The sequence below is a fragment of the Cyprinodon tularosa genome, unplaced genomic scaffold, assembly GCF_016077235.1.
Source record: "Cyprinodon tularosa strain WSP-4 unplaced genomic scaffold, ASM1607723v1 ctg683, whole genome shotgun sequence".
Classification (NCBI taxonomy): Eukaryota; Metazoa; Chordata; class Actinopteri; order Cyprinodontiformes; family Cyprinodontidae; genus Cyprinodon; species Cyprinodon tularosa.
In genome coordinates, this window is record NW_024039433.1 from 301174 (window position 1) to 329164 (window position 27991).

At 40.0% G+C, this 27991-nt stretch overlaps 1 protein-coding gene and 1 long non-coding RNA gene across 7 annotated transcripts in view; one reads left to right on the plus strand and one right to left on the minus strand.

Annotated features, from left to right (window-relative positions):
- The window catches only part of ehmt1a (euchromatic histone-lysine N-methyltransferase 1a), a 128889-nt gene that overhangs the window by 14450 nt on the left and 86448 nt on the right, over positions 1-27991 (plus strand). For 4 of the 6 annotated variants that reach the window (XM_038267751.1, XM_038267756.1, XM_038267753.1 and 1 more), the window contains exons 5-12: positions 10838-11048; positions 11127-11257; positions 13928-14071; positions 17400-17698; positions 18815-18883; positions 18973-19061; positions 19347-19453; positions 20644-20766. In XM_038267751.1, the coding sequence (XP_038123679.1) occupies positions 10838-11048; positions 11127-11257; positions 13928-14071; positions 17400-17698; positions 18815-18883; positions 18973-19061; positions 19347-19453; positions 20644-20766 (1173 nt within the window). The remainder of the gene's footprint in view (positions 1-10837; positions 11049-11126; positions 11258-13927; positions 14072-17399; positions 17699-18814; positions 18884-18972; positions 19062-19346; positions 19454-20643; positions 20767-27991) is intronic. The other 2 variants (XM_038267757.1, XM_038267758.1) reach the window with 2 other exon arrangements.
- LOC119771642 lies at positions 23845-27724 on the minus strand. Its single transcript, XR_005279173.1, has 3 exons — positions 27660-27724; positions 24198-24346; positions 23845-24044 (listed from the first exon to the last, which is right to left on the minus strand). It is a non-coding gene; the product is annotated as an uncharacterized LOC119771642 (long non-coding RNA).

Consider the following 27991-nt stretch of genomic DNA (forward strand, 5'->3'; position numbering starts at 1 on the left):
ATTGACAACTAGGAGGACCACTTATTTTGATGATCCACTTGGAAAAAGAACATCCTCCTCCATATCTTTAATTTCATATAATTCATTTATTTTCATACCTTTTGTTCCCTGTTTTAAAAATATTACTTGATCATTTACAGTATAGAGTAGGTTATAGAAGTTGGTTTGATTTGTGCTAATATTGGATCCGGTCAATATCGGTAGATTCTCAAAGCTGCAAGATCGGTATCGTATCGGAAATGAAGCTGTAGCGGAACTCCCCTATAAACAGGGGTGCACATAACTGGTACGCAGGTACACATGCGCATCACAAATAATGAAGGTGTAACGTCAATTATATTACTACGCGCATTTGCGTACTTACTGCTTGACCGTCACCTTATCAACACATGTTTTTACTGTCGAAGATGTCGAAAAAAACAACAAACATGAGGCAGCTTCTTTGGCGTTCAGCCACTAACAAAGAAACGCCAAACTGGACCGGAGCCGAAGAAAATAATTTTTTCAGAAAAGTGGCTCTAAGACGTGCCGTGGCTTGAAGCCGACGAGGAGCGCACTGAAATGTGGTGCAAGCCATTGTTAATAAACAAGCTAGCCGACAAGAACTGTCTAGTCGTCCACTTGGTAGATCGCAAGATAAACTAAATGAAGAACAGTGGCAAGCTCTCAATAATGTTTCTCCTCGCCTTCCAAAAAGCTAAACACGCATGTCCTATGTCTTCCTTTTCTGAGGACATTCCCTTACTGAAGCGGCTAGGAGTAAATGTCGGAGGTGCATATCATTCACGTGAAGGCGGCACACGGATCATGCAGACCATTGCTCAAACCATCAGAGAGGAGTTAAGAGTTAAGCTGCAGTCTGCTGAACTTTCTCAGACTTATTGAACTGGGTGCTGATAGAACCGCGTAGGCTATAACAGACGGACTTGTAAGACTTTCCTGGATGCAGGCTTGGATAACTGGACAACAAAGTTGGTCGACGGGGCTGCTGTCAACGTCGGTATGTACAATGTCATTGTGCCAAAGCTCAGGGAACTTGCTGCAGTTGGAGAGTCTCTTGTGCACATTTTGTGCACCGCGCACACACTGGAGAATTGCGCAAAATCCGCCGATCGCACTGTTGCTTACTGTGAGACATTAAATCGCACTGTGGTCAAGCTGCTGCAGTTTTACTTACAAAAACAGGGTGCAAAAAAATGCTGCACTGAAGAAGCTGTGTGAAGAAAATGGGATCTCCTTTGTGAAACTGGGTAAGTTTCATAATATCAGATGATCTGCACGGAGACATGAAACACTGTTAAAAATATCAAGACTACTGCCAGCCATTAAAATCCAACTGGCTACCAGTGATGACAGCGATTTGCAACAAATCTGCACAGTGTTTTCAGTGCTTTCTGTTGAACATGCTTGACATTGGAAACATGTTGAAGACCACATCCATCAACTTTCAGAAGGAAAAGCTGACCGTTGGAGAATGTAAAGATTAACTCATGGTGGCCATTGGACAGTTCACACTACTGCTTGATGGTGAAGGCCACTACAGGGCACACACTGCTTCTAATGTAGATGCTGACAAAGACAAGACACGCATACTTAGGGGCTTAATTAAAGAGTTTGAAATCAGATATGACTCCCTCAAGTCATGTGATAATTTTTTTGTATTTGATCATTCAACATGGCCAGAGGAAATGAAAGACCTCCACAGTTTTGGAAACACAACAGTTGGCAGCATTCTCCAGAAATATGAGGCCGCCTTGCACCTTGATAAAGACACCACTGTGACAGAATGGATGCGCTTAAAGCAGGCAGAAACACGACTCCTCTGTATATGACTTGGTCCAAATTGTAAAAACAAGTAACCCAGTTACTTACTCCAGCATCAACAAGGTGGTTAAGCTATCTCTTACACTGCCTTTAAGCAGTGCAGCTTGTGAAAGGGGATTCTCGCATCTCAGCATAATAAAAAACAAGTACAGATCTCGTCTGTCACACGCTCGTCTCTCAGCCCTGATGCACATTCATCTGTCAAGGCAGACCACAGAGACATTTGACCCAAAGCCAGCTCTAGACCTGTGGATCGAGAAAGCTAATGGGAGGCTAAACCAAGGACAGGGAAGTACTTCTGCAGCATCATTTACCACGCTGGAGTCTGAAGCAGAGGACAGTGGGAGCAACACTGAGGAGGACAGTGAGGAACTCTGAGCTTAATAAGACCACGCTACATATGGGGTGAGTAACAAACACCATCTTCTGGTACTCACCTGAGTAACTCATCCAAAATGTTATGTGCGCCCCTCCCTATAAACAAACAAGGACACCAAGTTAGCCTGAGTTGCTACGGCCTCTATCTGCTGTAATGAACTTAACAAGCTGCATCTAATCAAAGTAATTTAACACAAGCAAAAATCTAAATTATCGCAGATAGAAATATCCATCTTATAAAAACCTCTCTCTTCTCAAAACGGGCAAGGATATCGCTGAGGGGCTACAGGAGCTTTGGATGCAGTAGTTTGGGTTGGGTTGTTGTGTGCTTTGGAAAGACACTTCACTCACATTGCGTACTGATTGTGCTCTGCCTGTGTATGGCAGCCTTGCAGTGAGCCCCAGGACAGCTGTGGCTACAATGTAGCTTGCCACATCGAGTGAGTGAATGTGAGGATCAAACGGTGATTGACTCAATGTAGTGAAAAGCATATTAGTCAAGAAAAAGAGCTATATACCATTTATACCAGCATTTACCATTTACAAATGTAAGCTGCAGGACTAACATGTTTATATTTGACTCTGCACTCTGACAGTAAGGTTATCCCCAGCTCTTTACTTTTAAAGTGTTGATGATGCAATATTGATTTCATGTCATTTTGCATTAATATCATGCAGAAGCGCATACCAAGTGTCTCTGAATTATAATGAATCAGACAGGTTTATTTTATTTTTTTCAAATCTTTTTATTGAAAAGTCAGAGGTAGAAACAATAGATCGTCTTCATGGTTACAAATGACTTTCCGTTTTTCAAACTTTATACACATTTAGAAAAAACCACACCCTCCCCCCACTCAGACTGGACCCAAAAATAATTACAATAATTGTGATTGTACCCCGAATAACGCTATCATTGCACAGGGCTGTAGAGTGACTCCAAAGACTTTTGACAGTACATCAGATATATCAGACCAATAGCCTAACAACAGATGGCAAGACCAGAACATATGAGTCAAATCTGCAATATTAATATGACATCTGATACTGTTGCTGTCAATATTTGGGTATATGGAAGAGATCCTTGCTCTGCTCCAGTGCAAACGATTGGCAACCTTAAACTGAATGAGATTTAGTTTTGCACAAGACGTGCCACTGTTCACTCTTTTTAAAGTTTCAGTCCAAGTGTCGTCTGAGATTTCAGTTCCAAGTTCGTTCTCCCAATGATTTCTGATCTTGTCCAAGTTGACAATGTCCGTTTTCATGATGATTGCGTAACAGTGTGTGGTGAAACCTTTCAGAAAAAAAGGAGCCTTCAAAATTAAGTCCAAAAGTGATTCACTTGGAAGGGTAGGAAATTGTGGGCTATGGTTTCTAGCAAATTGGCCAGCTTGAAAATAGCGAAACATGTCGTTTTGCTGAAGTTCATATTTGGAAAACAGATCCTCGAAGCAAGAAAATGATCCATTAATATACAGATCACTAAACATCTTAATTCCTTTCCTGTTTCATGAGACAAAAGTGTGATCAAGGTTTGCTGGTAGGAAATTATGATTATTACATAGTGGAGTGTAACTCAAAACATTATCCCTCAAATTATGTTGCTTTCTGAATTGAGCCCATATTTTTAATGTAGATATCACTACGGGGTTGGAAGTGAACCTGGAAATCTTAATTGGAAGCTTAGAGGAAACCAAAGCAAGAGGGGACAATGATACGCATGACTTGTACTTCATTTCACACCAATCCGTATCAGCAGACTGAATCCAATATGCTATTTTATGGAAATTTGTTGCCCAATAGTAAGCTCTAAAGTTTGGCAGAGCTAACCCCCCTTCCACCTTTGATCGTTGTAAGAACTCCTTAATTTGAGGGTTCTGACCCTTCCATATAAATCTAGATATAAGCTTGTCAAGTTTAGTGAAGAAAGATTTTGGCAAGAAAATAGGAAGACATTGAAATAAAAATAAAAATTTTGGCAAAACATTAATTTTAATGCAGTTCACTCTGCCTGCCATGGTTACAGAACATCCCATCTTTGCAAATCTGAGTTTAATTTAGACATAAGTGGTGCTAAATTTTCATCAAAGAGGTTATTGAATGAAGGTGTTATATTGATACCTAAATACTTAAAACCTGACCTAGAAATATGAAATGGTAGTTCTTGGTCTGAGATTTGCATGGCTAGACTGTTTATGAGTAGACACTCACTTTTTGGTGATATAAACTCATTAAGTTTATATCCTGAGATCTCACCAAAGTTGCGCAAGACTGAAATGACTGTATCAATTGAATTCAATGGATCTGATATATATAAAGCAATAAATAATCGGCATGCAATGACAGTTTTTATTCTAATACCTCTTATTGATTGTGTTGATTTGAGAGTCAGGGCTAGTGGTTCTATGACAAGTGTGAAAAGAAGAGGGCTCAGTGGGCCGCCCTGCCTGGTACCCCTGGATAAAGTGAAGTTTTTGGAGCGGATGTGGTTTGTGATAACTGAGGCTTTGGGAGAAGAGTAAAGAAGTTGGATCCACTTGATGAATGCTGTGCCAAAACCAAATTTCTTCAAAACATAAAAGAGAAAGTCCATTTCTAGGCGGTCAAATTCTTTAAAAGCATCTAAAGAAACCACAATTTCTGGAACAATGGTTGATGAGGGGCTGTATAGTACATTTAAAAGACACCTTATGTTTGAGAATAAATGCCTGTTTTTAATAAAACCTGTTTGGTCAGGTGATACGATATGTGGTAGTGATTTTTCCAAACATGTAGCTAGTAATTTAGAGAGGATTTTAAGATCTGTGTTTAAAAGGGATATTGGTCGGTATGATCCACACTTTGATGCATCCTTGCCTGGCTTTAACAAAAGAGTTATACACTCACCGGCCACTTTATTAGGTACAGCTGTCCAACTGCTCTTTAACACTTAATTTCTAAGCAGCCAATCACATGGCGGCAACTCAGTGCATTTAGGCATGTAGACATGGTCAAGACAATCTCCTGCAGTTCAAACCGAGCATCAGTATGGGGAAGAAAGGTGATTTGAGTGACTTTGAACGTGCAATGATTGTTGGTGCCAGAAGGGCTGGTCTGAGCATTTCAGAAACTGCTGATCTACTGGGATTTTCACGCACAACCATCTCTATGGTTTACAGAGAATGGTCCGAAAAAGAAAATACATCCAGTGAGCGGCAGTTCTATGCGCGGAAATGCCTTGTTGATGACAGAGGTCAGAGGAGAATGGCCAGGCTGGTTCGAGCTGATAGAAGGGCAACGGTGACTCAAATAACCACCCGTTACATCCAAGGTGAGCATCTCTGAACGCACAGTACGTCGAACTTTGAGGCAGTTGGGCTACAGCAGCAGACGACCACACCGGGTGCCACTCCTTTCAGCTAAGAACAGGAAACTGAGGCTACAATTTGCGCAAGCTCATCGAAATTGGACAATAGAAGATTGGAAAAATGTTGCCTGGTCTGATGAGTCTCGATTTCTGCTGCGACATTCGGATGGTAGGGTCAGAATTTGGCGTCTACAACATGAAAGCATGGATCCATCCTACCTTGTATCAACGGTTCAGGCTGGTGGTGGTGGTGTCATGGTGTTGGGGGAATATTTTCTTGGCACTCTTTGGGCCCCTTGGTACCAATTGAGCATCGTTGCAACGCCACAGCCTAGCTGAGTATTGTTGCTGACCATATCCATCCCTTTAGGACCACAATGTACCCAACTTCTGATGGCTACTTTCAGCAGGATAATGCGCCGTGTCATAAAGCTGGAATCATCTCAGACTGGTTTCTTGAACATGACAATGAGTTCACTAGCCTCCACAGTCACCAGATCTCAATCCAATAGAGCATCTTTGGGATGTGATGGAACGGGAGATTCGCATCATGGATGTGCAGCCGACAAATCTGCGGCAACTGTGTGATGCCATCATGTCAATATGGACCAAACTCCCTGAGGAATGCTTCCAGCACCTTGTTGAATCTATGCCACGAAGAATTGAGGCATTTCTGAAGGCAAAATGGGGTCCAACCCGTTACTAGCATGTGGTACCTAATAAAGTGGCTGGTGAGTGTAGTTGCTTCATTAAGAGAATCTTGCAATTTACTATTTGACATAGCATCATCAAACATATCCAATAACAGCGGGGCTAGTTGTTTTTTAGAATATTTTATAAAAATCGATCGGAAAGCCGTCCGGCCCTGGAGACTTTCCATTTTGCATCGCAGAGATGGCCAAACTGATTTCCCTCAGTTCAATTGGTTCATCCAGACATTCTCTCTGTTTAGAAGACAATGTAGGGACTTCCAGATTTAAGAAAATATTACGGAACAATGTTGTGTCCTTTAAAGATTCTGAAGTATACAAATCAGAATAAAAATCTTTAAAAATGTTGTTGATTCTTAAGGGGTCGGTGGTGGTCCCTCCTGTTTCATCTGCAATTTCAGATATAATCTGTGCCGCTGACTTAGACTTAAGTTGATGTGCCAAAAGACGTCCTGATTTTTTCCCCTGCTCATAATATAACCCTCGGGATCTCATAAGTCGTTCTCTTTCAGATGGAGATATTAAGTTATATTGTGTTTGCAATGATATTCTTTCCTTATGAATTGATGCGTTTGGGGAGGTAGAGTTCTTCTTATCTAATTCAAATATAGCTTCAATCAACTTTTGTTTTTGTTTCTTTCTTTCCTTATTAATATAAGAAGAATATGCAATTATCTCTCCTCTAAGATAAGCCTTAAGGGTTTCCCATAAAAGTGATGTGGACACATCATCAGTCTTATTAGTTTCAAGGAATCTGTTGATGGCTACCTCAATTGAGGTGCAGAATGTGTTATCTGACAGTAGTGTGGTGCTAAAACGCCACTGAGACCGACAACTGAAGTTTTGGCAAAAAGTGAGATTAATTATTATGAGAGCATGGTCTGATTCTACAATGGTTGAATATTCAACTGCCTGTACTGAATTCAAGAGTCTTCCGCAATGAAAAAATAATCAATCCTAGAATAAGTGTGATGCACATTTGAGAAAAAAGAGAATGTCTTTGTATGTGCATTGAAAGGCCGCCATGGATCCACACATGCAACATGGTTGAAAAATTCTAAGAACCCGCCAGCCATTTTAGAAATGGTCTGTGTTTTAGGATTAGACCGGTCTAAGTTAGGATCCATTACGCAATTAAAATCTCCCCCCAAAATCAGCAGGTTATTGTCAAGGTCTGCCAGCTGAGACACAACTCTGCGCAAATCCTACATCATCCCAGTTGGGAGCATAAATATTTACCATTAAGACGGGTGTCTGATAGAGTGTTCCTGCTACTATAATATACCGGCGACAGGTTTATTTTTAACACAAATATACAACATTTAGTAGATCCACAGCACCACACCAATTAATTGCGAGAAAAACCTATGGGTGAGTGCTGATGTCAGAGGGATAACACTGAACAACATTCTATAATGAAGATGATGGGAACAATGATGATTGTTCCAGAAAATCAAGTGTTGAAAGGTTTTTTTTATATGAACCATCAGCCAATTTAAGCTCAGGAGAGCGTAGTGATGCTGAGGAATGTGGAGGCATCACAGCTTACAGGTCAGAACTATCCAGAGTAGACCTATAGCCTACAGAGTAAGACTCCGAGCCAGAGGGTTAAAGCTGGTATAACCATACCAGTCCCGTTAGAAGACACCTGTCAGGGAAACATGTCTTGCTACGCCTCTGGTGATGCCTCTTGATGTTATGATCAATTATTCATTTTCAAATATAAATTGGTATCTAATTAAAAAAAAAATATATAATGATTTCCAAATAAATACTCCTCCACTGTTGCAAAAAATTATCTACTATGTTCTTAAAGGTGTATCTAGCAACTCCATCTGTCTTTCACTGCCAGAGTTTTCAGATCTGTGTCTTTCCAGCCTAAAAACAATGTGAAATCCCATCACTATAAAAACACCCTAAAAAAATATATATATACATTTCTCTTAACCTTCTGTTAAAATCTAGCCTGATAACCCAGACTAAATGTGAGATTCAATGTGTAATTTATTCTGGCCAAAATGAGACGTCGGAAGATTGTTGATGAGAACAACCTGTTGTTTTTCAAACCATGTCTGTGCCTATTGATAGCTCTGACCAATGAGCACAACTGACTGTGACGTGGTAAGAGTGGCAGAAAGCTGGTGGGGGAGTGTAAACAAATAGTATGTGAAACGAATGTCGTTAAAATGGCAAGTACGTTTCTTAAAAATAAATGAGTGTAGAGCCTCTTCCTGCACACGTTTCAATGAAAACCGCAAGTATAATCCTTCCAAAACTGATTCCAAAGCTGACTCAAAACATCTTGGTCTTTTCTATGGAGAGACATTTGTGCCATCGGTTTGAGCGCGCAGGAACTAATCCGAGCGCTTAGTGAGACAACACGCGGGCACGCAAAACCGGTCTGGCGCGCGCTCAACTCTGAAAAACCCTCTCAACACACTGTTCTCGCGCTCAGTTTCATCTCTGCGCGTGCTCGAATCCGTCTCTGCTCGCGCTCGACCTGCTCTCTCCGCGCTCAACATCAGCTGTGCGCTCGGCTGTTTCTCCGCTAGCTTCGACAGCCTCTCTGCGCTCGCAACTTCAGCAATGTATGTTAATTAACCATACTATCAGCCAATCACGCTCACCTTCTTTTCATCCAATGAAAGCATTCGTTCCTTCTTCTTCTTCTTTTCTATCATGGCGGATCGCAAGCAACTTTAAGGTGCATACCGCCACCTACTGTTCATGAGTTTGTAGCAACATTGTTTTACATCTATTAAATTCTATTTTTTAATTTTGTATTCTGTAGATAACTAAATAATGCTTTCCTTAATCTATAAATATCCTTTATATTTCCTTTATTTCCCAATAATCTTTTAAGACTCTATTCTTGGCCTGTCCTTTCAACTACTCTTCTCAATTTCTCCCTTTCAGGTTCATATGTTTTGCAGTTCATCAATACATAAGCATTCGTTCCACATACTACATCCGGTTAAATGAAAAAAATAAAAAACACAGTCAGGAAAATCAAACAACTCTTACAGTAATTTGGTCAACACTCCTAACCATTTGATGGACAGAAGATGGTACTATAAAATATCTTGAATTATCTCAAATAAACTTCAGTAAAACAGCTATTAGATCATTGCCTCATCCATCTCTTTTACCTGCTATTGACATGGATTTAAATTTGCTGTTTTAAAAGAAAAATAAGGATATTTCAGGTTCAAGTTTTGCTCGCGCGCGTGTTGTCGCACTGCGCGCTCGGATTGGTTCCTGTGCGCTCAAACCGATGGCACAAATATCTCTCCATACGTTTCTCAATTCCCTAGAACGTGAGTACGGACTCGTGTCCTTGCCAAGTATGTTCTTGATAAGAACACAAGTATGGACTTGGTGAGAACTGGAGCGTGCAGTATAAATATGGGTCAGTTGAAACAGAAGCAAACTCGTGACGTCACCACATGACCGGCTGGTCTAGGGCTGCATTTCACCTCCTTTTAATAGTCTCTAGATAATAATAAATTATTACTTTTTTTCATTTGGTGGGGGAATAATGATGGACAAAGTCAGATAAACACAAATCAAATGAACATTTTGCCAAATACAACAAAGAAATCACCATCAGAGCCAGTGGTCCTTCACACATGGCTATGCCAAGAGAGAGCTGCTGCAGATGGGCTGTGGTTAGCCTTGAAGGTCTACTGGTTGCCGCGGTCCTCTCAACTTCGGAAATTGTTTTTTTAATTGCACATTAAATCGTTAAATGGACCATATAGTGACGCTTTAAAGTATATTTTTGCCTGAAATGATCTTAAAATGTACATTTATTGAACAACAGCAACTGAAAAGGAAACTAACTTTCAATGAAGCGCTCCATTAAAAGCTGCAACTACCGCAGTGCATGCTACTGTTCAATCGTTGTTGCCATCTTACTTGTTGTGCTTTCTCCAGCGTCAAGCATGTCATCATTCCCCTTAAAACCCTGCCCGCTATGTATCCAGAAGTTCAAAACGCATCTCTGCGTTGTGATTGGCCCGCCAGTTCTAAGGCGTGGGGCATTGATCGAGGCTAGATCAAACTTGCAGGCAAAAAGGATTTGGCCTCTGGCAGGTGGGGCTAGTTTACTAGCCTATTTAAAACCATGAACCTATAAAACTCTTCATACTGAATGAAGAGCCCCACTATTAACACAAAGTTAACCTCTCGCTTCAATATTATGGGAAGCTAATAATAATTGCATTTGAATGATGATTTGGGGCAGCATTAATCTACGATCTAACCTTCACATCAGCCTCCAGTTCTTATCTGAATATTGTTATAAATTTCTCTGCCGTCAACAACAGGGGACCCCAGTTAAGCCGCTTCATAGCTGCATCTCGGCAAACAGCAATTTTGGGCCAAGCTGTTTGGTGGGTCAATGTGCAAATGTTGTTTGACCGGACAAACTGGGTAGTTCTATGGCATCAAAACACCCCCAACTCCCCATATATTACTGTTTTCTGTTTTTGCAGTTTTTTTTCTTCTGGTCTCAGCTTAATTGTCTGGCTGTTTGGAGAAATTTCATTTAGCTAAAAGCCTGGTGTCTCTTTTTCTCCAGATAGAAAAGCCAAAGGAAGACATGGGAAAGAATGACTCTGTGACAGCTGAAAAGAGAGTACCTGAGCAGGACACTGGAAAAGATGAAGTACAGACAGCATCAGTAAAGAGGGAAATATCTTTAGAAGACACTCATGTTGATTACACAGAGTTGGCTTTGGACTGTCTTGACTTGAAAGCTCAGGAAGAGCTTTTCTCAGTATCTCTTTCAGGTATGAAAAGAGAGATGTGTTGAATTCATTACATGCTTAGAGCTTTACTGACTAGATAATGTTGCACCAATGTTGCAGGAGAGGCTGAGGAGAAGGAATATGCAGAAGAATTACCACTGTGTTGCTGTCGCATGGAGACTCCAAACAGTGATGGCTGCTCTTCTATAAAGAATCAGACCTGCATGGCCATGGATAGCTTGGATGAAAAGGTAATCAAAATACCCCAACAATATTATTTAGTAAAGGCTCTATGTAGACTGGTGAGAAAAAAACTACCCCCATATCGTCAGTGGTATTTACCATTATTGAGCTTGGTCATGATGTATATTTCCACAAATTCGTGCCTCAATTCAAACCTACTTTTAAGTATTTTTAACTGCTAGTCTCAATCTTGATTTTATGTGAGTAGCAGTGTTGGGCACAATACTTTGAAAAAGTAATTAGTTACAGTTACTAGTTACTGAGTTACTCCACAATAAAAGTAACTAGTTACTAGTAAAAGTAACAATTGCCTTACTTTTGCGTTTCTCGCCCCCGTAACCCTCACCACCTTCTCCCCCACCTTCTCACCGTGTGTTTCAAAATCCAGCTGAATAGAGTGGACAACAAAGACGAGTACCTGCAGAGAGTTTTTCATTTATTGCAACTCAACGTAAATGACATAAGGGGAAACGCTATCTGACGGGCCCCTTTTCTTAACATGGGGGGAATGGTATCTGATGCAGTGTTAATATCATCAGGCTGCATACCTCTACTGTTAGGTGTGAAGTTTAGATAGATAGATAGATAGATAGATAGATAGATAGATAGATAGATAGATAGATAGATAGATAGATAGATAGATAGATGTATCTGTCCGTCCGTCCGTCCCGATTTCTCCCTTTCTCCATATAAGCTAACATTTTATCGTTAATGCTCTCCGTAGTTCCCCTGTAGCACGAGCACAGGGCGGCTGTTACTCGCCTTTAGCAAGCATGCACGTTTCCTGTCGCTTGCTCAGTGAATTGTGCCGCCTGCACTGTGCGGAGATGCAGGGGAAACCATATCTGATGGGGAAAAACAGCTCCACATAACACCGGTATTTCCATCAGGAAAACAGTGTTTTTCTGCTGGAGTCCTCCTCACTCTCCATCTCTCTGTGTGTGCTGTACGTTAACACCCGCTAGCGGAAACACACACCTTCCCAACTGACATACGTAATCTCGCTATACATCAGCCAATCTCATCCTCCCCTCTCTCATGACAAGGCACGCAAAAGTCCTATCATGAAAAAAAGGTTAATTGTGCGACTTGAGTAATGTGCAGTAACGGGATGTCGGCATTGGTAACTGCATTATAGTTACAGTCAAAGCAATTAGTTAGATTACTAGTTAATAAAAAAATTTAACGGCGTTAGTAACGTAACTTTCAACGCTGTTACTCCCATCACTGGTGAATAGAATGCATGATTCTCATAATTTGTAATAGTATGACACAACAAGAGTTTTGTTTCAGGCCTCTCTTTCAGACAACCAGCCGAATTGTTTGATAGTTGAAACCTAATTGAAACTTAATTCCAAAGAAGTTAAAGTTAAAAAAAAAAAAAGCACTGGACTTTGTTTTCTAAATTTAAAGATGTTTTGCTTCCCATTCAGGATGCTTGCTCAATTCAAAATGTCTGTATTATGGTTGAGTATTGTATATTGAGGCTTTTAGCCTGACAAAAGCCTTATTATGGCTTAGAAAACATGCAAATTGAAGCCAGAAAAACAGCTCCAACCCTTAATAATGAGAGTCGTTGAGGTCGTTAATGGCCTGGCTCAGGCTCAGGCCCCGTCCACACGAAGTCAAAACGAACACGAAACGCTGATATTTTCCAAAACGTTTGCCGTAAAGACGGAGACGTAAAATAAATGTGAGCGTCCACACAAATGCATGAAAACGCTGCAAAATGTATGCCAGGCCTGTAAGTGGCGCTGTGGTGCCAAAGCAAAAATAAGCGACGAAATGTTGGGCATGTGCACTAATATTTATACATGGTTGCCCTGCGGGTCCATTTTCGTGGTTAAGTGAAATTCAGGTGCTGAACTATGTCGTCGATATTGCTCTGTTCTTCCTGGAGATATTCCAGAAGAAGAAGATTCTGTTGTAAGCCCGACAGCAGGGTGAGTAGCATTAGCAACGGCGCCATTGTTGTTGTGATACTGGTCGCGCATGCGTGTGTAGAGGCGACGCTATGACGCATGCGTGTAAAAAAAAAAATATGCGGTTAGGGCGTAAAGATGGAAACGCGAAAACGGCGTTTCGAAATCTTCCCACTCTGAAGGCTGAATAAAAAAAAGATCGTTTACAGACCCCCGAAACGCCGGCTTCGTGTGGATGAGAGGCTGGTTTGGTGAAAAATTTGTGCGTTTAGGCCAGGGTTCGTCTTCGTGTGGACGGGGTCTCAGAGCCTGGTGCTAGATATCCATTAACCTAAATCCATTATTTTACAGATTGAGTGGGATTCTGAATAAAAAATAATGCTCTGAGGCTAAGACCCTTAGAAATAAGGAAAGGTTTATGAAGAATGGGTGGAAACTTCTGTGGAAACTTCTCCATGACACTGGCAAGGGAAACTCTTTGCGTTGCTTTGTGTGTTGGTTAAGTGACGTGACCAACATTTTCGTGTACATTTTCTGAGTGCTGGAAATAGTCAATATAACAGCCTTTTTGTTTCTTATAATCTGCAAGGTAAATTGTCAGAAAACCAGTTCTAGAATGCCATAGCTCTATGTAGAGCTTATATATTGCTTAAAGGTACTAGGTGCTATTTCATTTGACCCTGAGGTGTTGGAAACTTAAGTTGTCTCGCAGGTTTGATAGTAACAACTTTTGTTGCTTGGATTGTTTCTTTCTAGCTGATTCAATGCCAAAGGCCGGTGATGAAGCCAGAATTAATGCGACCCTCGAACACCGTTCGCCTATTGGTTTTGTGTGAAGACCACAGAGCAGGCATGGTCAAGCATCAGTGTTGCCCAGGCTGTGGGCTATTCTGCAGGGTGGTAAGATGATACAAACACAATTTTTCTTCTCTGATCTACTAATATTCCAAATGCAAAATTGAATGTACAGTTATAAGCCATGTTGCAGGTGATCTGCTAAGATTGAATGCACTATTAATGACTAGTACACATTGCGGCTGACCACACTATTTAAATTGGCATTTTCTGATGCTGTCACCATAGTTTGGTAAAGCAGGGTGGATTTACTTTGAGGGTCCTAAAGACAGCATAGTCAAAGAGGGTGATTTCATGAGTATGTTTGTGGAAGGCTTACTCCGCCGTTAGTCCCATCACTGGTTTTCTTTTTCTTTAAACTTAGTTCTCATTATAAACTTAACAAAGACCTATTAAAATCCTTTATCTCTTCTGGTTTAATAGATGCTGTGCTGGCTGGTGAAGAAGTGGGGCTTTGCTTTGTAGCCCCAATGGTTGTTTAAAAAAACAAAAACTTGACACTGCACTCGGTGTAAAAATTGAATAAATAAGATCAGAGATTAAAAAGTTGGACACATCCGACTTGACATGGGCTTTAAACTCATGAATGGTTAAAGACTTCCGGTTTGGAGTTCAAAAATTGTCTTGTTGTTTCTGTTTCTGTTCAAGACGTTTAGTTGTTGGAGCACATAGTGTGGACAACAAAAGCATGAAACGGCTTTGAATAATCACATTACGCAATACTTATTTCAAAATAGCCACCCTCAGTGTTATGTGTGTTTAGCTCAATCAGATTCTGATCTTACTAGAACTCCCCCTGGCAATCAGTTTGATGCATAGCATTTTTCCCAATGGAACGCAAGACTAGTGACGATGTCATAGACCAGGGATGGGCAACTTCTATGATAAAGAGGGCCAAATTTTTTTCATCAGAGCTATTCGAGGTCCACATGACCATGCACTTCAAATAATTGGATATGAAAGATACAACGAATGATTCTCAATAAGAACAAATTTTATATGCCATACAGTACAATTATTTTCTACATATAAATGCATTTTAATATGTCAAAAGGAATTTGAACACATTCATAACAAAGAACAAAAAAGTTTTTAAAAAAATTATTGCAATACCTTACATTCAATGATAGCAGCAAACTAGACCTCAGAGGCTCAACATTAATTGAAGCTAATGAGAGAGCTGTGCTTTGGCCTTCTGGCTCACAATGGATTGGATGTCAATGTCAATTTTTGTGGTCCCAATGCACATCAAATGTAACAGTGTTCCATTGGTGATTCTGTTTCTCTCTTTGGATTTTGTGTGCTTCATGGTGGAAAAACTGCTCTCGCAAATGTAAGTGCTCCCAAACAAACTGGCCATTGAGAGGGCAAAATCTCGGAGAAGTTTAAAAAATGAAATTCCCCTCTCGTTGTGCTTTGCTTGAAAAAACGGGTCTGCCTGCAACTTGCAGAGTTCGGGCTGCTGCTCCGATGGTTGCGCGTTGACCACAGCAGAAAGGGGTTCCGTGAATAGCGCAGTTCATGGTTGCATCTCACGGAAATCTTGGAAACAATCGTTGAATTGCTGCTGTAATTTTTCGCCGTCTGCTCCATATTTCTGGATTTGTTTTTTGCAGAGGGGGCTCTCTTTACGAATCTCAGTGCATGCGGGAAAATGTGCAAGTTTTGCAGGAGGAGTAGAAAAAGTAGTCTGGCTTGCTTTTAAATGCGGTCAAGTGAGAATAGAGATCACACACTGTTTGATCTCTCCCCTTTAAGAGTGTACTTAGGTGATTGAGATGCGCGCTGATGTCTGTCAGAAAGGCCAAGTCACAAAGAAACTTTGTATCTTTGAGCTTCCCGCAGTATACACTTGTATCACCACTAATGCTGTTCTCCAAGAACACTGGTATTTCCAAGCACTTTCTTTGACTCATCCATCTGCTATGCAGTTGTAAGTCCCCATACTTTGCATCCAGTTCATCCAGAAAGATGATGAACCTCCGGTGACATAGCGATCTGTTCCCTCCTCGGATGATATTAGTGACTTTTGTCACCAAATCCATTACGTAGCCAAAGTTCAATGACTTTGCGCAGAGGGCTTCCTGAAAAGATTAGGAAAAAATAGTTGTGGTTAGAAGAAATACTGTTTGTATGTCATTCTATTTGATGTAATCATGGCATAACAGTTCTACAGTAGCCTACATCTCACAATAAATATGACCCTACTCACCTGATGGATGATGCAGTGCAGTATAGGGCATTTACTCCACTCTGCCTGAGTAGCCCCACAAAACCTCTGTGTCTTCCCGGCATCGCATGTGTGTCATCCGTAGCAACCGCTGACAGCTTTTCAAAGCTACCGTAATAACTCACAGCGCTGGTAATGGCATTGTATATATCGCTGCGTTTAGTGGTGTTGTGAAGAGAAGCCAATTTCAGTAACTCTTCTTACATCAAATGCATTGTCAAGAGTTCTAGCAAAAAACAGCAGTTTGCTAACATCTGTTATATCTGTACTCTCATCCAAAGCTAATAAGAAGTATTTGCAGCTCTGCATGACTTGTTTCATTTTTATATCGACGTGATTGTGGATCTCAAAAATCCTGCATGTCACTTTATGATGTGATAAGGACACAGCTTCAAAATCTTTTACTATGTTGTTGTCACTAAATACTTAGGCCATTTTCACTGCATTTGAGGTCTGCTACTACAGCGGCTCTGGCAGCTTCAGTGTACTTGTCATATTTAACCTTATGCAAGATGTTGTAATATCGACTTAAGTTGTAATCTTTCAGGGCTGATAATGTCTCCAAGCAAACTAGACACATTGGCTTTCCTTTGAATTCGGTGAAGAGGTACTCTTCTTCCCATTTTTTCTGAAAAATGCGAATTTCTCGGTCAAGTTTTCTCTTTATGCTTCTTCTAGTGGCAATGGTTCTTGACTTTCTTTCTCGCCGCCGTTGCAAGAAAAAATCTACCTCCCGAGCAACTTTTAGAAATTGTAGGAACCATTATTAAACCTGCAGATTGAGAGCGTAGTGCTCTATTAGGAATATAAGGAACATTCAAAACTCTGATATAAGGCTTTATAAGTGAGAATGAGGATTTTAATTTCTATTCTGAATTTAAGGAAACCCATGAAGAGAAGCTAGGATAGGAAGGAGAGATATGATCTCTCTTTTTAATTTTCATCAGAACTCTGGCTGCAGCATTTTGGATCAGCTGAAGACTTTTAACTACAGTTTGTGGACTTCCTGATAGTAAAAAATACAATAGTCCCTCTATGAAGTAATATTTGACTTGTCTTTGTACTGAATTGTGCTACATAAATAAACTTGTCCTGCCAAATTAATGCTTTTCCTTCTTCTATTGTCTATTACTGATTTCCCAGGGTTCCTTCATGGAGTGTAAGCCATATGGCAGTATTTCCCACCGCTTTCATCGTGACTGTGCCTCCATACTGAATGACTGCAGATTTTGCCCCCACTGCGGAGGGGATGCCAGTGGAGCAATGGAGGTCATGTTTCCAAAGCCTGATCCGTCAACCTTAGTACCCAAATCAAACCATGAAGCTTTACCTCCTGTTGTAACCACTCTGCCTTTAGCCACTTCTACACCTGTAGTTCCTCATATACTGAAGGCGAGGAAGAGCAGCCAACCACAAAAAAGTAGGGATGCTAGCCAGACAAGGTAAGTCTTTCCTTTTATGTTCGCCGGTTCAGTCTTCAAAATGGCTTTTCTATCACAATGATGTGACTGGTGGGCCCCCCCCCCCTCTCAGGGTGTCTGGGTGGCCTGCTGGTAGGCAGACACCGGGCTGACATTTCTGCTATCCCTAAAAGGGGTGAGGGGAGGGGTGGCTAGGGCATTGATGGAGAGGAAGTGGCCCGGTGGGGGAGGATGGAGGTTCCGGTTGGGGGGCGGGTTGTCCCTAGGGCCTCGGCTCCCCAGGGCCCATTGCCGGTTCAAAGAGGTGGCTGGCTGTGGCGTGGGCTCATCCCCACAGCTCCTGTGGGGCTTCGGCCTTGCGGCGGCTCGAGGATTTCCTCGGGGCCGTCTATCCTCCTCTCTTGGTGGGGGGGGGGCGGGTTTCTGGGGTTGGCCCCTCCTGGATGCCTTTACTCTGGGGATTCCTTTGCTCGCCTCGGTGCTCTGGGGGGGAGTGTCTTTTGCTCTTCACAACCACCGTTGTGCATTTTCCTTTGGATAAACTTAACATGCACATGTGCACCCTCACAAACAATTAAAGGTGCTTGGTTCCAGGTACTTAACTTCCATACAGAAAGCCCATATTCTTATCTTCATCTACCACAGTATACATGTCAGATTAAATAATACTACTTATACTTCAGCAATACTATCAAGGTGCTACTCTACTGTATCTGTTATAATATATCCACAATTGTGCTGTTCTTTTTTTTACATCTCTCTCTGCAGTTGATGAAGCAGACTGAAGACATTTTATCATTATCTCTAATTTTATCTCCTCTTTATTCATCTTTTCTCCATTTTTCCTTTCCTGTTCTACTTACATTGCAGTGTCCATATAATCTGTAATACTCCCTGGATGAATTATAATAAAGATATTTATATGCATAAATCAAGCGGAACACTATGACCATAGCCGTACTGCTCCACTTGTGAAAGCAAAATCTGTGGGCTCTCTTTTTGGCAGACAATTATTCTTATTGCAACATTGCCAGACAGGACACTGTTAAAGACAAAAAATAAATAGATAAAATGGCTTTTCCAATCAGTTACCACACAGATCAAAAATAATATATTTTTTTCTTTTGTTTTAACAAGATTAAAAAGAGATGCTGTGCATCCTAAAGTGTCACTGGAGACCGTCCTCTTGTCACTTGATGATGAGAAGTAAGTTGCAAACAAATGCTTAAAACAAGACCCAGCAAGTTGCATTTAGTTTATGAATGATTGTCTGTTATGTTTTACTTTTATTTTAGCACAAAACTGAAGAAAATGAAGGGCCCCAACAGGCAGCTGTATGTTTCTGCAAAGCAAGGAGATTTGCAGATGGTCATTCAGCTTCTTGGTAACTCTTTCTTTTCATCTCAAATTTGTACATATTTTCTCTGTACAACATTGTTATAACATCATTAGAACTTAAAATTAACATTGTTTTTTGCCCTGGTTTGGGAGATGCTCGATAATTCATAAACAGGTAGACATTTAGTTTTTTGCACACTCATTCTAAAGGATAACAACAGGGACAAATTTTAAGTGTTACTTTGTGAAATGTTTACTCCCTGCTTTAAACCACCCTGATATAATAGATAATTAAAAACATAATTTTAATCCGGAAAATTGCTTTCTGCAGTTGATGGAAAGGACCCCAACCTTTTAATGGAGGGACACAAAAAACGCACCGCACTTCATGCAGCTGCTGCTGAAGGTCATCAGGAGGTCTGCCACATGCTGGTCCAGGTAAAGCAGAATTGGCTTCGATAAGCTGCGCCCAGGCTGTCAGCTGGCCTGCTCACCATCACGCAGTTCTATCTATGGGAAACATTGGCATGCCTTTGGAAAAAAAGACCAAAAAAAACATTTGATTATGATAAAGTTATGAACACCAAACGTCAGTCCTAAATGTGTTTAGTTTGTCCATTGTGAGAATAAATAGAATACCAGCACTGAGTGCAATCACTAGATATAACATCTGCCAGCAGTACAGATCACCAAGCCAGATGGCCACAATAAACGCAACTTAAGGGGATATCTCAGGTTTTGGGCATGAAGTTGTGTGAAACATTCTCCATCACAGAGCCTCCTGCAAGGAAACCCACCCAGTAATGTAATGGAGAATTTATATCTTGCCAGAAGCCGATAGATGCATTAGCTCTAATACAGAAATGTTTCGGACTCATGAAATGCAGTGACATAAATTGACATCACCACGCCAACCAGAGCAAATGGCTGCAGCAAAAAACTAGATTAAGATAGAACACAATTTTTGCCTTTCTGGCTGCGAAGATGTTTGTGCTTTCCTCCAAACCAGATTTGGTAAGAGTTTGATTTAATAGTTAACTCTGGATCACTAATAAAAAAAAATGTGACATGTCTCAGCTGCTACTGCTAAAAACTTGACATGGGAGACAGGTAGCCAATCAGCTTGAAGAATTGTACTGAATGCCTAACAAATGGAATCCAGAAAGGGGTATTTTGTTCTGCATGAGCACAATTTTTTTTTTTTTTTTTTACACGTTTGAACTGTTGTGGATTACGTTCTGCAAAAAGACACAGTGTTGAAATATTTATCACCAAAAAATACTACAAGGCCTGTTCTATAAAATGGAACCACTTGCAAGCATGTAGGATTTAAGATGACATCTTGTGTATTGTCACAATATAAGTAAACTAAACTGAATTACTATTAATTGGCAAAGTAATTTTGGTATGTTCAAGCTTTGGGCACAAGCTTTAAACCACGCAGCATGGTTCAAATTCTTCACAGATTATTGTGTCACCTGTCTCTAAGCTAAACATAAGAAGTCCTACACTGAAAATCTGTTAACTAAAATTTCTTCAGTCCATATTGTTGAGGGCTTATAATCCTGAAATTTTGCCTTGCATGTGAGATAGTGTTAATGGGATTGTGCGCCCATGTATGCACAAAGGCTGGGGCCAACCTGGAGGTGTTTGATGAGGAGCAAAGAACGCCACTGATAGTGGCATGTGAAAACAACCATCTGGACACAGTGAAGTACCTGGTCAGAGCCGGAGCTGCTGTTGGCCACAAGGTAAGCCATCCACTTCCTAACACCCTGCCCTCTTTATCTGTTGTGTACTTAAATTAAGCCAGTGGTTCTCAAACTTTTTCTGTCATTCCCCACTTTGGACAAGGGGGAATTTTCAAGCCCCACCTGTCCCCATCGCCCCAACACAATGCTAATGAAATATGAAACAATCTTAAAATGTTCCAATTTTATTGAAGTAAAAAGTAGTATCTAAATACAAACTATCTACATCAAATAAACAGCAAGCTCAAAAATAAAGAAAATAAAAATGCAGCTGTGTCAAAATTTGTGTCAAGCTCAAAGATAGAAAAAAATAAAGTGCCACTCTGCAATCTGTTAATAAAAGAAAAGAAGTGAAATCCATCTGGCAAGACAGGTCTATTTATCCCTGCATTAGTGGCTGCAATGAGCCTGTTTTGCATTGCACAGTTTCTCAAAACGGGGTTGCAGGCTTGATACTGCCACTCTCAAGTCATGCTTTGTTTTCAGTGAAGCAACAGCTGAAAAGCCCATCTCACAGAGATATGATGTGGCAAAGGGAAGAAGAATGCACACAGCTCTCTGCCCGATGAGTGGATACTCCCTCTCCACTCCAAACCAGAAACATGAACATGTGGCTGTGTGAATCAAACGCCGTTATTCATTTAAGATAAAATATTTCAAATTCAGTTATTTATGATCAACCTGCGCCGTCAATCCCGGCGCATGTGCGCTTTATTTGCAGTCTGGACGCTGAGGGTAAACATGCTGTGTCTCTGCAGCGCTGAGAGGGACTCCTGCGATAGCGGGGGAGAAGGGGGTTGGCAGGGAGGAGGCGCCCCACGGCAGCACCTGCCGCTGGAGGACAAGAAAAGGAACGATACGTGCTTTTAAGAGTCTCCAAAAGTCGCTAGATTTGTCGCTAGTCGCTTTTTTGAAAAAGAGTCGCTGGAGGGGTCTGAAATATAGCGACAAAGTCGCTGAGTTGGCAACACTGGGGCGAGAAAGTTTATTCCGTTACAAATAATATGCTGACGTCACGTCAATCATTATTTTGGCACTTCAGTTCCAGGTGAAATTTTTCTCATATCTAATGTTCTTTTAATTAGACTGCATGTAGGCTAGTAATGATTATTTTGGGGGTTTGATTGGTCTAAAAAGCGGCAACATACAGCTATAAGGACAGTTTGCTCTCACACGTTCTACATTTATAGTCACACAACACACACACCGGAACTTGGCGCGCCCCACCTGTCACGTCTCAATTCCCCACCAGTGGGTCGCGCCACACACTTTGAGAACCGCGGAATTAAGCTCTACTTCTTTATACATTTTTTCTTCCTATCTCTGTTTGCTCTCTGTAATCCTTAGTTGACCAGTTATTTTCAAGTTCATGTGCAGATGAACTTTTAGAGCACACCTGTGAAACTTGGGCTCTTGAGCTGAATTTGGTTTGTCATGTTAAATTTATTCGGCCACCAGAAGCTAAAAAAAGGCACATTAAATTATAAAGTTAAGGTATATGTTCTTTTTAAAGGCCAATTTATGCTTCTGATGCATAGCCTCTGCAACCGTCAAATCTGTGTCTGTGCGCGACCACAACCCCCGCGGAGATGTTCTGTATGAAGGTAAATATGTGCCAAAATGAACGAACTTGTGAATTTAATGTGAAAACTTGAGAATGCAATGTGAGAATTTGTACCACAAAAATCTGAACTTGTATGCCAAAATGTTCTGCTGTAAAGAAAAACCGCACACACACAAACTGAATTTGAAGTTGCACTAAAAGAAATATCAGGCAAGACCATGTAAAAAAAAATTACACTTGTCAGTCCAATCTTCACCTGAAGAGGATTTTCACTCAAATCTGATTTAAATGTGAATGCACAAAAAAACTATTTACTGGTGTGTTCACATAGTTTTACACAAATAAAATTACAGCTGACAAATGATTATTGATAGTTTATTTGTAATTATTCTTGCATTACAACCTCAATTTTACATTACAGCTTCTTGAATCTGCTGCTTCAAGAACACAAACGCGCTCTCGCGAGACACAGCACGTTGACACCACGCTCTGACTTTTGTCACATTCCTTGCGAGATATTTGTGCCAAAACGAACTTGTGTTTGAAGATGTGAGAGATATGTATGTATATATATATATATATATATATATATATATATATATATATATATATATATATATATATATATATATATATATATATACATATGTGTGTTTGTGTGTAGGGAAATTACATCTTACATTTATTATATTCATGTTAATTTTGAGTAAGCTTGAAAAAGTAATCTCCAGGTTACCATTCCAAAGTCTTTTTCTGTAGAATTTCATTAATCCATCCAAATCATGAAACCTTCCTTTTTTCTAGCTTTAAAGAAACACTACAGAAAACAGGGGGTCAGTGGGAAGCCTACTGCTGCCACCTGGCCCTGGTTTGTCCTCATGGATGAGGTATTAGGACAGAGGCCCCCTAATGCCCCACCTGTCCTAATTGCCTCCATCCCTGAGGACACAGCAGGGCCAGGTGCTGCAGAGGCTGAGCAGCACTAGGTTGACGATGAGGAAGAGAATGAGGATGAGAGGCCAGGAGAGAGGAGGGAAAGGAGCAAGAGAAGAAGGAGAGACGAGTTGGTGGATTTAATCAGGGAGGATATCAGATGGCAGAGGGAAGCGGGATAGGATGGACAGATTATTTCATTTATTGGAGAGGATGGTGGACAGACATTATTATTTTTGGTGTTTTTTTTTTTTAACAAGTTCAGGTTATGTGTTGCTGTTATTAAATTAAATTATTAAATTGTTTATAAAAGTTATTGTTGTCGGTGTGTTCTTAAAGTCTTTTATCTGTTTCATCACTTCTTTATAATTTAAGTAAACTTAGAACAACATCTCAGTGACATCAGTTTATTTTTAGAGAAGCAAGTATTTACAATAAACTATTAAAAACATTTTTAAGTATTAAAATTAGATTTTAAAATTTACTACAACTATTTACAGAAGATATACAGTAAATATTACTAGAGAACATATATATATATATATATATATATATATATATATATATATATATATATATACAATTGTGACTGAGCAGGAGTCCCTGGTGGTGCTGCTGGACTGGATGGGATGCCACACAGATGACCTTTGAGTCTTCTGACTGTGAGTGGGACATCATCTGGGGGGTGGGGGTGCCTCTCTCCACTGTTCACCACATCATCCATCAGGGTTTGCAGGGCTGACCCAATCGACAGCTGCCCCAATTGACGGCTGCCATGTTACTAAAAAGGTTTAAAATGACGAAGAAAATAATGACTTTACTAAAACTGTTTTCATTACCCTGAAATAACAGCTAAAATGTGATTAAAATGTGCTAAAATGTGACAATCTAAATGTAATGGTGGTTGGGTAGACCCTCCTCCAGGGGCAGACACCTTGGCAGACAGCTGGTCCCTCCATGGAGCACCACTGACTGCCTCCAACACGTTCTCCCCTCCTCATCCTCTGGCATGTCATCCTCTGGGGCGGTGATATCACCAGCTCCCAGGCAGATGTTGTGCAGGACAGCACATGCCGTTTTGACCTGTAGAAAAAAAAAGACAAAAATATTTATTTTTATTCAGTCATCTATCTTTATTACATGATTTATTAGAAATTAAATTTTACTTAATCTAGATCCAATATTTAACTTATTTTTTCGTTTTTATATTTTTATTTTTTTCCTGTATTATGTTTATATATATATATATATATATATATATATATATATATATATATATATATATATATATATATATATATATATATATATATATATATATACAGTAATTGCAAATAAAATCAGGCAGTAAGGGGATAACAATTTAGACAAAAAATGATTTATTTCTCAACAGTTTGGCTTCTCAACAAAACATTAGTAATGGTGAAAGTAGTTATTCAAGTCAGTTATTTACAGGGTTTGTACACATTTAATTATTCAATTCAAATTACTAAAGTTACAAACAAATAAATTACAAACTTAAAAATAAATATAAAATTTGATATTTAAACATATTCATCAATCTGCTGACAAGCGTTTATTTAATAACTGGTATATTCTGATCAAGGGCGTAGGAATATGTTTACAATTGGGGGGGACACATGTCGGAAATCTGAGATTCGTAAATATTCAACAGAAACATATCTTAAGTACGCTACTTAAAAAAAAGGCTATTTAATCTTTTACTTTATTCCTTTATAAATGTGTTTGCAAAAATAATGCATTTAAAATAAACATAATGCATTTGTTCATAAGATGTGAGCATATCACCAAACAAAATGACTGGAGTCTTTTATTAAGCAAAGGGAGATGTCTTTCTAGGGCTTCAGCCCTTGGCATATTCAGTGTCCGCATACGCACTAGAAAATCAAATATTTCAGTTTGATTAAAAACAATTCAGTAGGCCACAGAAGTACAAAGTTTGATATGTTTTATTTTGTCAAACTTGCAATAATGGTCAAAAATGAATTTATATAGGTTGACTGACAGAGGGAGCTGACAGTGTGTTGAAGAATTATGGACAGGGCGCTTTGAAGCATCTGGTTCAAAAACGCATTATCAACCTTTGGTAGAAATCCATCCATCCTTCCATTTTCTGTACACCCTGTCCCTTAGTGGGGTCGGGAGGTGCTGGTGCGGGATACACCCTAGACAGGTGGCCAGTCTGTCCAGACCTTTGGTAGAAATGGCGCCTTTAATTCCAATTTGCAGTACAGAACAGAGAAAACTACAGAGTTGTCAATGTGTTAATCTGTTTATAGTGTAAAAAGAGGAGCCTGCAGTTTGAGGAAATAAAGGTGCAGAAGTTAATTAGTTGGTTAATTAGTGGTTGTGCAGCAGTCCGCTGCACGACCAATGCGGCCGCCGCTGCTAAGAATTAAAATTAATTCTCCCTGTGGTTTTAACTAACGATCAGGAGCGCGCCAGGTATAACATCTGTCCATTTCGGCGAATCAAAACCATGCAAAAAATAAAAAATCCTCGTAAAACGCACGCCCAGACCGGGCTAATTTCAACACAAGTTGTGTTAGGTGACTGTTACTCACACTGACGTTTCTCTTTTAAAAAAATCTGAGTAAGTCCTACTGCTGTTTCAGCCTTTTAGTCGGTGGTGGCATTGTACTGAAATGAGATATAAAAAAAAATATATAAAAAAAACATTTTGGCTAGCGTGACAAACGTCTAGAGAAAGTTAGCAGTTAAATATTGGATGAGTGATCATCCCAAGACTACGGAAGAGGATTAGGGCCACTGGAAAAAAAAAAGTTAAGTGATTTTTACATTTTATTTCAGTTTAATACGGGAAAAAAGTTAGAATTCTGACTTTTTTTTTCAGAATTAAGACTTTTTTTTCTCAGAATTCTGACTTTAATCTCAGAATTCTGGCTTTTTTTCTCAGAATTCTGACTTTTTTTCTCAGAATTTTGGATCTTAATGTAGATGGTCACCATGAAGGCAGAGATGTGGAGCACTCAGCTTCACTGACAAAGATGTGAGTTGTTTGAGATGGCCAGTGACACATGGTGGAAAATGACGGAATTAGGCAACTTTTTACGTGCCCGAGGGGTCCCCTCATTAATGGAGGAGCAGAAGGTCATTAAAACAAGAGATCTAGGCTCTAAAACAGACATGGCTATGGCTTGATGCTAACATGTTTGTTGTTAAACATACTATGTTATATTACATTTGTGTTGTGTTTTCCAAATAGTGTAGAAAATTAATGGTGGGTTTATAATGTTTACCTTTTATGAGCAGGACAGTAAGCAGAGAAGTGTAGCATTACCTCCAACTAGTTAAACTCATAATTATGAAGTTATTCAACAAATTCCTCAAGTAAAAAAGTGCAACTTCTATTTTTTATTTATTTTTTTTTTTTTTACCAGATTTGTGGATTAATTTCAGAATTATGTATTCCTTCCAAATTTCCAAATCTGAAGAATTTTTTAAACCAATATCTACATTATTTAACATTTAGTTTGTTTTAGCAGTACTTCCTGTTATATTTCTTTATACGTATATTTTACATTTTCCTGCACAGCAAGCTCAGCAGATTTGAAATTGTGTGCTTGTGTAAACACAAGTAGTCAATCTTTACTCTAAACATATATTCTGGTTATTTTTTAGTTAGACCTTCTTGTTTTTATATATCTGTATAGTACCCCCCCCCCCCCCCCCCCCCCCACCACCACCACCAAAAAAAAACTCTAAATTGATTAGAAATATTAATGATCTGTCAGATTTCTGAGAAAAAAGTCAGAATTCTGAGATTAAAGTCAGAAATCTGAGAAAAAAGTCAGAAGAAAAAAGTCAGAATTCTGAGATTAAAGTTAGAATTCTGAGAAAAGTCAGAATTCTGACTTTTCCCCCCATGTTAAACTAAAAAAAAAATTAAAAATCAGTTAACTTTTTTCAGTGGCCCTAATCCTCTTCCTACAAGTCTAAGATGCCTAAACCAAAAAGATTCAGTTTCTATATATGAAAGTGAACTGACAACAAGACGTTATAAATAAGCACTATTCATAGCAGCATTCCCGACAGACCATTTTACCTCATTAACAAGTTTCTGACTTTCTGTATCGCTGTTTCCCTCCCGTCTGAGTGCTCAAACACTCAACAGTTCACAGAGGGGAGGGGGAGTACAGTGACGTAACGCTATGCTGCGCCTTCAAAATAAAAGCACGATAGTTAAAAAATTGTCAAAATCTAATATTTTGCGGTACAATTTTTGGGGGGGACATATCCACCTGGCTTTTATATTGGGGGGGACATGTCCCCCCCGTCCCCCCCGCTTCCTACGCCGCTGATTCTGATCATTAGCAGGCCCCTGTGGGTTAGAATAATAGCAGGTAGATCTTACCTCTCCACTGCGCTCTGCCAGCCTGAGAAAAATCCGTCGCAGGTTTTGCTGCCGCCGAAGCCGTCAAAGCGACTCTCCTCCTCCAATAACAAGTAAATATAAAAAAAAAATTCCATATATATTTTTTTGTTGTTGTTGTTTCTTTCCGTATTTCTCGAGCTGTCGGATTTTGTTTGGCGCTGTTTTTGGGGTAAACGTGATGACGTCGTGTCGTAACCAGGAAGTGCTCCAAAGGCGTCCTGCCAAGTACGCAGCCTGCGAATTGAGACGCAGCCGGTGATTGGTTGGCCTATAGAACACATGGTCTTGCCTGATATGTCTTTTAGTGCAAC